The 13,397-nt window shown below is 40.4% G+C and overlaps 1 protein-coding gene across 1 annotated transcript in view; it reads right to left on the bottom strand.

The window, feature by feature from the left end:
* Window positions 1-13,397, bottom strand: part of anapc1 (anaphase promoting complex subunit 1) — a 40,836-nt gene that overhangs the window by 1,064 nt on the left and 26,375 nt on the right. Inside the window, exons 37-50 of the mRNA XM_020601876.1 lie at window positions 12,420-12,498; window positions 12,233-12,307; window positions 9,704-9,756; window positions 9,415-9,562; window positions 9,038-9,234; window positions 7,154-7,240; window positions 6,819-6,936; window positions 5,336-5,413; window positions 5,083-5,150; window positions 4,563-4,701; window positions 3,973-4,059; window positions 2,736-2,831; window positions 2,263-2,452; window positions 350-481 (exon numbers count right to left, since the gene is read on the bottom strand). Coding sequence (XP_020457532.1) covers window positions 350-481; window positions 2,263-2,452; window positions 2,736-2,831; window positions 3,973-4,059; window positions 4,563-4,701; window positions 5,083-5,150; window positions 5,336-5,413; window positions 6,819-6,936; window positions 7,154-7,240; window positions 9,038-9,234; window positions 9,415-9,562; window positions 9,704-9,756; window positions 12,233-12,307; window positions 12,420-12,498 — 1,547 coding nt within the window. The remainder of the gene's footprint in view (window positions 1-349; window positions 482-2,262; window positions 2,453-2,735; window positions 2,832-3,972; window positions 4,060-4,562; window positions 4,702-5,082; window positions 5,151-5,335; window positions 5,414-6,818; window positions 6,937-7,153; window positions 7,241-9,037; window positions 9,235-9,414; window positions 9,563-9,703; window positions 9,757-12,232; window positions 12,308-12,419; window positions 12,499-13,397) is intronic.

The raw sequence follows: 13,397 nt of genomic DNA, 5'->3' as shown, positions 1-13,397 counted from the left end.
AACATTAAAGTACCATGTCTTTGTCAAACTATAATTACCATCTATGGTTTGCATTGTTCCTTTAGACCAGAATGTTATGATGGGACTGAAATTTGGCTAAAGGAAATTCAATTATATCCTTTTATGGAAGTAAGTCCGCTGGTGGAGAAAGTACCATAGACTTTTGCTTTAGTAAATGTTGCAATACAACAATGTACTCAATTACAAGTCTACTGTAGTACTGTCATGTAACATTCTACCACTGTACAAGTCTATAGCTGTGAGATTTTAAAAGTGCAGGATGGGGTTGCAAATATAAGTGTACACAGGTGAAGCTGCAGAGTTCACTGTGAAAATGTGTTTGTCTTACCTTCGAGCTGTGTTTGTGTGTTCCTGAGGCAGGGGATGGAGCGGTACACCAGGATGCAGGCCAGCATGATGGACTGGGCGTCCTTAGGAAGGGCCTCGCCCCTCATGTAGGACCGCAACACTGAGCTGTTGGCTGGAGGAGAAAACACACACAAGGCATATGGATATTTTTATTTACAGACAGGTGTATTTGTGTAATAGGTCATAACAGGTGTCATTCAAATAAATGTACAAATTTTACCAGGCAACAAATTCAAGGCAAACGTTCTGTATACAAGCCAAACTTAAAACAAATTCAAAACAAAACTGAACTTAATTTTTATTTTATTAGTATATTTAGATGCAGCCCACACAAAGAGTGGAACAGGAAGCCTCATATGGTGACATCAGGGGCGATGCTGATGAAGAAACCTCACAAAAATGCATGTCCTCATCAACAGGTGATAGTCATCAGGCTGAACAGAGGAGTTTGTCCAGTTAAGAGTTTGGTCAGTCTGACTTTGAACACTTGTACAAACTAGAAAATAAATATGTTTTAGGACAAGAATATGAAAATGTTCTGGCATGAAGCCCAGTGTCTGATATGCTTTATACTTGATCTGAAAACAAGCTCATACAATGTGTTGAACAATGCTACACACATCAAACACATGCTGCTGTGTTTGACTCTTTGTACATTTCCGATATGCCAAACAGAAACTGTGTATCATTTTGTATGTTCTGTGTCTGTGATACACTTTTAGTACTTTGTGAAATTCCAAGAATTCCCACATTACTGGGTAATCAGCGTGTCCTCCGTGTACAAAGAAATATAAAGGGCACAGACAAGGGGAGTAAAAACAAGAATCATAAAAACAAGGATAGATCTAGACGCACATTTCATTCATGAGTGAGTTCCAGAGAACAACAACATTCCTGGTGCTTGAGGTCAAGATAGTTTGGTTTTCCTCAGAAACATCTGCCACAGCAAAGAAGCTTCATGAAACATGAAAGTGAAGGCATGTGTGTGCTGTTCACATGATCACAGTCTCGTCCAACCACTTCACTGGCTTCCCACGCGTCTCAGTGAGCATTTAGCAGTGTAGGGGTGTGTGTGTATGTGCATGCACAAGTAAATGCACTAATGGAATGGGTGTTTGTTTGAGTGTATACACAGGCTGTTTAACTTCCAAACTATGATATTAGTGTGTTACACCCTTTACAGGAAAACATGCTGAAACACATCCAGCCTATGAAATACTCATTGAGTGACACTTTAAAATGTTCAGTGTCCTTTGTGGAACCAGTGTAACAGCGGACTTTACTATTACCCTTCATTCTGTCTCCTGAAAAAAGCACCGTCTTTAAGCTGGATTTATACATAATGAAACGGGCTAACGGGAATCCTGCAGTCCTGCTGTAGACACCTTTTGAGATGGGATCAAATTTATAGTTGAGGGTCAGATTTCATGTGTGATTGGCTCACCTTGTGATTTAAATGCTTCCCACAGCAACTCTTTACAATCTCCTTATTTCACTTGAGTCCTCTCTTTTATCAGTATTTCTGTTTAATTCAAGAACTAGCTTCTCGGTTGAATGCCTCTGCAAACCTTTCAAATTCATGGGAATGGGGCAGACATGAGGATAGTGTGACCACCAAAACTAATCATTTCATGCTTGAGTCCAAGTGGATGTTTATGCCAATTTTAAATATATTTCCTCAAGGCATTACTGAGATCACATCACATTCAGAAGAAAGGGCCAGACAGTGGTACGGATGGGCAATCCGAAAACAGAACACATCCAGCCACGGCTATTGCCAAGGCAGAGGCATAAAAAGAAAGCATTTGTGTAGTCACAGATCCAAACTACCGTTACTTTTTAGTTGTTTAAGCACCATCTATCTCAACACACTTGTCCACCACCCCTCCTCACCTCTGAGCCAGCCATCCAGTGCAACATCCACCATGTTCTTCATGACGGGCAGAAACTCAGAGGTGAGCAGTGTATCATTGCGGCTAGTGGGACCCTGCAGCACCCTGCTGTCCCACAACTCCACCACCAGACGCAGCTGCCACAGGTTAAAGGTCTGCAGCAGGTCACCCCGGCGCAAAGCAGCTACTGTCTGAGAGACAACAGAGGAGACACATGTTAACATACCTGTTATTTTACCAGTAGCTGTTGGTTTCAGTTCATTTCGTTAAAGAATGAAAAACCAACCTGGAGACCTATAACTCAAGAGGTAATTCAATTCACAGTATTTATAGGAACATTTACGTCAGCATTGCTAGGAACTGTAACTGCACTACAAATGCTAAACCAGGGTCCAGAAAGAGTCAGGTGGACAACAGTCAGCAGTCATCACACAGTTCAGTGTGTGTGTGTGTGTGTGTGTGTGTGTGTGTTACCTGCTCGATAGCAATATACGTGGGCAGCATCTCTGGACACTCCTGCGTCACACATTCATACAACATGGCTGAGAATAATGCCAAAGTATCCTCTCTCTGCAAAAACACAACACAGTAAGTAAGTGAATGGTACAAGAAAGTCATAGTATTTTAGCTATTTTAGCTTCTGTTCTTTTGTCAGATTCATGCGTGTTTACATTCTGCATTCCAATACGGATGATGGTGAAAGTTTCAAACATTCTGCACTCCACTATTTAAGCATATATTATTAGTAAGACACAGACTTTATGATACATTTGAATTACAACACCCTAATTTATTATTCGTTCCCTCACTTTTGCATGAGAGTTTCTACTTCTGGTAGTTTTGGACATTTAAATTTATAACACTCCGGTGGGATTGGACTGATTAAATACAGGTAAACAGCAAAGAAATCTCACCCTGCTGTCGTTAAATTCAATTATAGGAGATTATGCTACAAAATGAAGAATTTGTCTGTTTCATTGTGCAAGATCCAACCAATTAACTTAAAGCTGCCTCTTTACTCAGACAATAGGAGTCAGATATATTCTACAATCGATTCTATCTTAAAATTATGCTTATGACCTGTGCTTTACATACAGTACCACATTTACAACTGAGAAAATCTGTTCGTGGATCCTAGGTGACAAATCCTAATGGTGAACTCTTGACTTTTACAGAGAGACACTGGCAGGTTAATGAGTGAAATATGTCAACAATTATTGGAAGGAATAGAAAACATCCGAACAAACAGGAGGTCCACACCCTCCTTGGATGTCACCCTCAGGGTGTGTTGTAATTACTTTACTCTACTTGTTAAGACATTCCATGAGCAAACAGATTTTGTTAATCATTCATGTGAAACTACACAATAGTTTATAAGAAGCTCAGGTCAATATTTTACACAACAACTTCAGAGATGAATTTAGTGGCAATCCCATCCTGGACAGTGCATAAACCAAGCTATATTACATCCAGGGTTTTATGTCTGTTGCTTACATTATCTTAAAAAACACTTACAGTTAGTAGTTTTAAGCTAGCATGTGGAAAATCGTGTAATAGCTCCAAACAAAATTTTGTTGTACGTGCCACAATGCCAACAAAATCAAAGCTTCTTCTCTTCTTCTTTATATAGTAAAATGTAATAATAACAAGCAAAAGAGGAGCACAACTGGCTTCAGAGGGTACCCACATTTATTTCTGTGTTAAAACTCACATGTCTCATTCCTTCAGATGCTTTACAGAAGAACTCGGCAAAGGAGACCAAGGCGGGATCAGAGGTGAAAGCAGAGATGGTTTCAGGCTGCAAAAACACACAAGGAAACAAATTATTTTGATAAATCTACACATGCTGTAAATAAGCACAAAGAAACAGTGAAGAATACAAAAGATAGTCAAGGAGTAAGAAAAAAAATACTTGAAACAACCTGAAGTCAGGAAGGTGTGTTGAAAAAACAGGGACATGAAGGTGCAGTCAAAAAAACAAAGGATGAATACACGAGAAGAAAAATGTTATGGAAAGGAAGGACTGTGACCTGCAGGTGTATTGAAAGCACACACTGAGGTCATCAGGAAATCAGTAATAGTCAGTAATCACCTGTCAGTGCATCGCAATACAATTCAGCAGCACCACACACTACATTTTCAATAATGATACACATTTGAATCACCACGTCTCCAAAACATTTCAACAAAAACTAAAAATCATCACCTTCATGAAGAGATTACATACTGCAGGACTGTTGTATTATACTGCATTAGTTTTACTCAGGTGCGCCTAATATGTGTGACATCTCCTGTGTTCACCTTGAAGGCTCGTACTCCAGAGTTGTGGTGGTTGATGGTGGAGGCCAGCAGGCTCTTCCAGCCCTGAGGGTCATCTTTGTAGGGCAGCTGGCCGGCCCGTAGTTTCACATACAATACCCCATCTCTGGACAGGATGGACCTGAGGGAGATACAACATATAGAAAGATTGTTCTTTAAATCAGTCGACCAAATCAACATGTGAAATCAGAGTTTCGCCCTACATCTGTTAACCCAGGGGTGGCCAATTCCAGTCCTCGAGGGCCGCTGTCCTGCTTGTTTTCCAACTATCCCTGCCTGACCTGCTGCTGATTACCTGGCTCAGGTGTGTTCAGGGATAGTTGGAAAACAAGCAGGACAGCGGCCCTCGAGGACTGGAATTGGCCACCCCTGGGTTAACCCATCTGTGACATGAGTAGATGAAAGTGGTCCTTCATAATCATACACCAATTCATTTGATTACCTTTAAACCTCTGCTCCAGTTTTACAAAGAAGATTTACTTTAAGTTTCCAGTATACTTACTTCAGATGTTGTGTTTCTTTGCTGAGGTCTATGGACAGTTCCCAATAACGTGGCCCCTTCACCTTCACCTGCAATAACACAAACGGCTGCAATATTACCTGCAAATAGTTTGGGTGGCTTAAGGAATCAATATGGTTAATAACTGTGCATCAAAACTCCAAACCCATCCCATCACAGCAGAGAGAGAAGCACTCATAGAGCTGTGAACAATCTAGCTCCCACTGGGCTCTAAAGAACTTTTCTACAGCTTTACCCGTTTGAGAAGGTGCAGCTCAGGAAGCATGGTAGGAGCCATCAGCTCTACGGTCGTCTCCTCGTACCACTTGGTCTCCTGAAACAAGCGAAAATGCATCATTAAAAAATACACAAGGACAAAGTGTTATATACTGAATGCTATGAAAGAGAACTACATCTACACTGACTTGAGAAAATATTCTGATCCTTGTCATGGTTTGGCCTTTGTCCTGACATGCAGGATGCACCCGATCACAATATTCTTTTGTTTGTTTTTAATACATTTGCAATCATTTCTAAAAACAAGCTTTCATTATGGGTTATTGAGTGAAGACTGATGGGCAGGAAAGGCAATGTTATTAATTTAAAATTAAATCTACTACACAATGAAGTGAGCGTAAAGTGAGAGGGTCTGAATATCTTCTAAAGAAACTGTATTCAGAGCAGAACCTCAGAGGTTTTTATTTTTATTCTAAAGATAATAAAAGTAAAGTATCAGGACCAGCTGCCAGTGTATGTCCACATCTGCCTTCACATGGCAAATGAACGTGACAGAGCACATACCGTCTTAATGCCATAACTGTGGTCAAAATGAATGGAAACACTGTGGCTTTGTGGACTGCACCCACAGCGTCTCATTTCCAGGACTGGCTTAACTATTAGCTGGTTTCACTTTCTGGTTTTATATTTGAAAAGTGTTGCTCAGCAGTGTGTGTTTTGCATTATGTAGCTTGTTGCAATTGTGCAAATACTGTACAGCCCACTTTATACTTCTGTTATCTTGTTCCACATCTATGTGTGTGCATTCACAGACTACAGGAAGACTAGAAACTGCAGAAAATGTCATATTAGATGCCATCATTGTAGTTTTTTAAATAGTGGTAGGATGTTGCATACATTTTTTGCAGTGTATCTTTCTTGAACTAATCTTACAATGAACTTCATTCATCTGGCAGCAAGCAGAGAGCTGAGTTGACTGAACGGTGCGAGCAAGTTACACAAATGACACCTCAAGAGTATGAACTGTGAGCTGGAGTAAGCCGTCCACTGACAAAAAGCAAAAAGTGGTAGTTTGGTGGACAGTTGAGTTTTTTTCTTGCACCTCAAAACAAACTGCTACTTGCACATATTGCACATTACAGTTGGTGGTAATGTGTGTGTGTTTGCAAGTAAAAACTGTTTGTCAAGAGGAAGTGTGGCGATGGACAATTTCACAAGTACGTGTGACAAAGATAAAGAACGAAAGAGAGAGGGAGGAAGTCTATGGCTGTTGGACAGAAAAATGTCAAACTGCACTTTGGTGTGCCTGGTTCCTCACATCTGGCATTTTAACTCCACACTTTATGACACCATTTTGGAGCCAGCTGTAAAAAAAAAAAAATCTCTACACAAAAGCAGTGTTGGGACAAGTGTCTTGCAAGCTCGTCAGCATAAGAGACCTTCTCCTTTGTTCATACGTTTGTGGTGCCCTGCATAAGCCAGCCCAACCTTGATTAACTCACCTTGTAGGTAACCTCTAAGAGGGCGTAGCAGGGCTTCAGCGAGTCCACATCCACAGGGACCAGCAGGCGTGGCTCTGCAGCTAGCACAACCAGGTGCCGCAGGGCCTGCAGGTGGTAGCTGCAACAACATCAACACACAGCTTCACCAAACATACAGAAAAACAGTTTACAAAACCTGATGACATATGTAGTTTATTTAACTTCAAATTACGCTTTTGTTAATTACACTCCAGCATAACACATAATGGCATGTAACATGTAAAAAATAATTAATATCGATGGGATGGAATATACAGTGCGGATCTGCAAGTAACTTGAGCGTGTGTTGGTCTCACCGGTTGTCAGTACTGTGAGCAGGGAAGTGTGGGTACAAGGCACACAGCAGGGCAGCGATGGCTGAGTTGGAGGTGCTCAGGGTGTATCTACAATGGGAGACCATCAAATATCAGCACAAACACTGACTACACATTCAACCACACAAATCATTAAACCATCTGCCACAAACAACAGCCAAGAGTGCAATAACTAACTGATGCTCACACATACAGTAACAGGTATGTAAAGTGTACTTAGGAGAGGAGATTAAAAATAAAATTAGTGATCTATGTTAGTGAAACCATGTTTTGTGTTGTGATCAAGTTACCTTCATTACAGGCCACAACACAGCCTGTTCAACATAACAGTGGGTAGTTTAATGAGTCACAGTTGGGTCAGACATTAATGGCTTGCACATAAAAAAATTACTTGTGTTATTAATCAGCAGAGGTGCATTACGGTATGTTGCGCTTCACTTAAATGGCTGCTTATGTCCTCAACTTCACTTTAACCTAGCTCTTTTTTTACATCATAACAATTCAAAAGATGTGACACAGAGATTCACAGTGTGTAAAAGTGATGACAAAAGGCATATTTTAAAAAAAATCTAAGCAAAATCGAACAAAACTAGGCAATGACTAAGAGTGAATAACAAGTTTGAGTTGGCTGGTAACAGCTAGTGCTGCCATCTTTGCACTGGCATATTACTAGTATCAAAAACAGGAATCCACGCAAAGATGGGAAGAACATGCCCCTGTCAGTTTTTGCTGTTAGCTAAAATAGACTGACATTACGCTGCAATGACAATTAGACTGAACGCCATATTTGGCTTTGGGTGGAAAAACTTTCACTTCAGTTTTCTGCATAAAACCAGAATAAGTGGGAAGAGAAACTAACAGAGCAAACAGAAAAAGGGAGGACGAAAAAAAATCACTGACATTAGCAAATAGAGGCAAGAAAATGAATGAGGAAAAAATGAATGACACTGATGTAGTGATAATGAAACTTGTGGAATGCAGTGTGTAAAGCAATGTGAATAGAAATATGCAAGCGAGTGAGAGACTGAAAGCAGAGAAGGGGAAAGAATAAAAGGAAATAAAGCACTGACATGGCATGAGTCTGCTCTCCAGCATAACTTTTAACCTCTGGCCCGTAGTATAACAATAACAGTAACACACTACAGTGCATAACATTCAAACTGAGGCAGCTGAGTGGGCTTTCAGCTGGCAGGTCTAAAACAAAACATGACCTGCATAAAATACAAAGGTTCATCTGATTGTGGCTGTAGGTGGAGCAACATTTGCAACATGTAATGAAAGAGTGAGAGCCATTGTTTCTCTTGAAAATACACAGGCCAAGGTCAGTGGCTGGAGGAACCCAATTTGCGGTGTGTTTGTGTGGGTGTAAATGACAGCACTCAGAACATATACGTGTATTTGTGCGGCTAACCCACACACTTGAGTGTGTACGTGGTGTACCTGGTCCTTTGTGCTCCATTAGTTTGCTATGCATTCATTTTTTATCTTACATTCAGTACATACACAAAGCCCAGAGTGGAAATCTGTCCCGCAACAGTCAACATATGTCAGGACACCACTGAAAATGACAGTTTGCTCTCAACTGACTTTTTCCCTGATTAAATAAAGGTTGATGATGATGAGCAACACTCCAGCAGTTACATACAATTGACAAAACACACTGTATTGCTTAAATGAATAGTTACACTCAATGTTTCAGCCCATGTCCGCCTACAGCACAGTTTACAAAATATGCTGGTTCAGCTAGGTTAAAGAGCGAGGGCAGGTTGTAATGAGGGAGGTGTGTCCTGAAAACAAACATATGTCCATCTGAAGCACTGCTTTAGTGTTTCTGCATTTACTAGTGTGGGTGTGTCGGTGGCTCACCTGCCCCCTCCCAGGAACAGCAGGCCCAGCGCCATGTGATGAGCCATGTGAAAACCATAGTTCATCTCGCCGCCAGTTCGCTTGTGGAAGAAGCGACAGAGCTGCAAGACCTTCAGGTTCCCGGTGCCGGACATCACCATGGACATAGCTAGCAGAATCATTGACAGACCAGTCTGCAGGTTGTAAAAACCCGTCTGCTAGGGGAACCAACACCCATGTGGGCAGACAGAGAAAGAGAGCACAAAGGGGAAATAAAGCATTATCTTCCACAGTAGGTTGGTGTGGCAGTACAGTATGTGTCATGAGTGTGACAATGTTCTAAGGCCATTCTTACAACTGATGTACAAATTTAAACAGACGCATATGAAAACACTTACCACCGCAGCTGTACCAGCGAAGGACATAATCTTCATGAAGGTTCTGGCAAATTCATAGAGGCAGTCAAAGGCATCGGAGTTGGCAGAGCCAGCAAAGCGTAAGCCCAGTGCCATGCAGGCCCCAGCTGTAATGTAGTCTTGGGCTTGGCTGAGAGAAACAGATAACGTTGTGGATATTATCCATACAACACAGAGGGCTGTGATATAAAGGAATGAGTTCCCCTCAACAGCTATAACAGTTGACTAAAACGTTGAAGATTAAATGTTTGTTTTTGCCTTAAAAACTTACGCCATTGTCTCCATGTTAATGTCTTCTGAGGGGTCAAAAGTTCCTCTCATAATCTAAAAATAAAAAATATGGAAAACAAAATACATTAAAAGCACAAAAGCACATTGTATATCAATGACAGCAGTTGTGTAATGAGCCAGATGACCTAGAATAAAACTATTTAATGATAGGCTGAAATAGGAAATTAAGCTTTGCAGAAGTGAATAAATTCAGCAATTATATGTTCTCATTTGTATTATAGACCCATTTTAAATTCATTAATGCCAGCTGAGACATTTCAGTTGCTCCAGTTTTCTCTCTGCCAACCAGAATGTAGTGGCATAGACGGACAGGTTGGGGGTGGAGTAGCACTTTGGGACTTGCTTCTGAGCAGGGCCAAATACAGTCAGTATGGAAAGTATTCAGACAATTTCAAGTTTTCCACATTTTGTTATGCTTCAGGCTTATCTTAAACTGGGTTCAATTTTTTCCTCATTACTCTACACACAATACTGCACAATGACAAATTGAAGGTTTTTAGAGTGTTTTGTAAATTTGTAAAAGAATAAAAACTGAACTGAATCCATTTTAAGATGAGTCTGAAACATAACACAATGTGGAAAACTTTAAAGGGTCTGAAAACTTTCTGTACTGACTGTATCATGCTTTTCAGCCCGGTTTCAGTCCGGGCACGATCCATTTCTGGACGGCGTTGAAGCTTGGGGATGCGGTGTCTTCTTCTAAGCCCCTTTTGTATGGGGTTCCGCAAGACTCAGTTCTTGGACCCCTTCTTTTTTCCGTTTATCTTCTCCCACTCAGCTCTATACTTAGGAAACACGGCATGTCCTTTCATTTTTATGCAGATGATAGCCAGCTTTATTTACCGGTTAAAAAACGAACTCTTGTGTTAGAACACTGCTTGAATGTTTCAATGACATTAAATCTTGGCTTGCTTTTAACTTTTTTGAATCTGAATAAGGAGAAGACCAAGGTGATAGTGTTTGGCGATTCTGCTGGGTCACCCTCTATTGACTTGGGCTTTTTGGCTCAATACAATAAGAAAAATATTTCTAAATCTGAATGTTAAGATGGATTCTGACCTGAAATTTGACGGCCAAATTGCAGCTGTTGTTAAATCTAGTTTTTTTCAATTAAGACGGTTGGCCAAAGTAAAATCAATGGTCTCTAGACGGCACTTTGAGACGCTTATTCATGCTTTTATCACCACCGGACTGGACTACTGCAACACATTGTATCTGGGAATTGGCGCGTCTTCCATCACTTGCCTCCAGATGGTCCAACATGCAGAAGCACGTCTTATAACCCACACGTTCTCTGAGGTCAGCCAATCAGCTTCTTTTGAGAGTGCCAAGAACAAAGCGTAAGCTTAGAGGCGACCGGGCCTTTGGTCCCAAATTTTTGAATGATTTACCACTGCCTATCAGACAAGCTTCTTCTTTGTCTGTTTTTAAGTCTCTTTTAAAAACTAATTTATTCTCGTTGGCGTTTTGATATTTTATATTGGTGTTGATCTTATTTATTTTTATTGATTCATGTTTTTAGATTTTGGTGTCGATCTTACTTGTGCTGGGGTTGTGTTTTTGATTTATTGTTTATTGTAATGTACAGCACTTTGGTGCACCTTGGTTGTTTTAGTGCTTTATAAATAAAGTTGGTATGGTATTTCTGAGACAATGGAACACACAAACCCTGGTAGGGTACGGGTATCATACAGTTCCCAGTGGCAGTGGAATAACAGCAATAGCAGCTATGAGGCAATGTTGTACCCTACAACAATGGCAAATAACTGTGGAAGAGCTGAACTTGGGTTACTAGCATTTATTGTCATTTGACATACTGTACTGTATTAACCAGACAGAAAAAAATGTCAAGAAAGAAGTTGACACTCCTATAACCAATGGCCATTACAATAACCTTTGACAAACTAAATTCTCTAAGAAATGTTCACAAAGGGGAAAATAATATACCTGGCTTTATCAACAGGGAGACATTTTTATATTACTAACCTTGTTTATACTGAACCACCACCTTTTCTTGGCAGCAGATCAATGAGATCATAATCTTTAGAGCAGCCTACATGGCACAGATTGAGGTTTACTGCCTGACTCTTCTGTGGTAGTTGATAAGATATTGTTGTGGTACTTGCACACTACACTTAGTTCACACAACCTGTCAAACATCTTTTAGTGGATTTTCTGCTTATTAAATTGCTATTTTTGTTTCATTTTCTTCTCATGTGAATTATCCAGTTCTTCTTTGTGTGCATCATAAATGTGGTGCTAGACAGACACCAGCTCTGTGTGACAGTAAATGGAAAATGTAAAAGCTTTCATGAACTGGATATAAGAAAATCAGTGTAACACTGACACAAATCAGCTGCTGGAACTGACTAACAAATAGGAAAAGTTACACATTCTTCCCTCCACAGAAATGAACCAAATCCCACAGCTGGGAACTCTTTACAAGTCACAGTGACTCCATAACTGTCAGCTCAGTAATGCTGTGTGTGTGTGTGTGTGTACACCTCACCTGGGGTATGTTACTCCTCACCCACTCAGTATTAGGGAGGATTTCATCCCACATGATAATACACCGAGCAAGTGTCTGAGAGGGTGGAAGGGAAGAAGAGAAAGGAGAGAGACGTGGGTGTGCCAGATTACAGAAAGGTGGGAAAAAATTATCTCATACACATGGACAGAAGTAGTCCCACACTAACCCTTAACAGCAGAAACTCTGGCTTGATGAAATCCAGCAGGAACCAAGTGTCTGGAGGCTTCAGCCAATCAGCAATCGACCTAATGGACAGAGCCATGAAGAGACACAGAGGTGTTAATACCCTCCTTCAGCAACCCCTCAACCAATTGGCAGCTGGAATCAGATGAGTCTCGAAGAAGACGGGAACCTCTTGACCAATAGCAGAAAGCTATGAGATGGAGGATTCTTGTTGAAGGAGCCCGTAATGAGACTACTGGACTCACAGTCATGAGAGTTTTCATTTGGCAGGTTAAGATGGTCTGCCTGATGTTCCCATGGACAAGAAATGGGTGACATACAGAGAGCTTAATTTGGTGTGAATGCACACCTAAAAGACAGGTGCTGGTCATGACAAACTGAATGAAAAATAAAAGTATTGTTCATATGTGGTGACTTTAATATAGATTTGTTGAATCCTAACAAGCAAACAGGAATGGAGGAGTTTATTAACACACTATATAGATGTAGTTTATACCCAAAAATTACAAAACCAAGTAGATTAACAACCCAACATGCAACACTAATAGATAATATACTTACCAATGATATTGATAGCAAAATGTCAAGTGGATTATTTATTAATGATATTAGTGATCATCTACCTGTATTTTTGGTTTATGACTGCCAGTATAGAAAAGAAAGGCCAAAAACAAATCTTTTCTATAGGAGGGTGATGAACGAACATGCTGTAAGGAGGCTAAAAGAGGATTTTATGGGGCAAGACTGGGAATCAGTTTACAAAGAGGAAGACTTAGATAAAGCATATGAGCAATTTTTAAATATATTCATGGAAGTATATGACAGGAACTGTCCTCGTAAGCAGTATAAAAACAAAAGGAATTACAGTGGGAAACCGTGGATGAGTAAGGGATTACAGAATGCATGTAAAAAAAAGAATGTGTTATATAAGGAATTCATAAAGGACAGATCAAAGAAGGCG

The sequence above is a fragment of the Monopterus albus genome, unplaced genomic scaffold, assembly GCF_001952655.1.
Source record: "Monopterus albus unplaced genomic scaffold, M_albus_1.0 scaffold52.1, whole genome shotgun sequence".
NCBI lineage: Eukaryota > Metazoa > Chordata > Actinopteri > Synbranchiformes > Synbranchidae > Monopterus > Monopterus albus.
The sequence above is the reverse complement of the archived record's forward strand: the minus strand, read 5'-3'. Positions and strand labels throughout refer to the sequence as shown.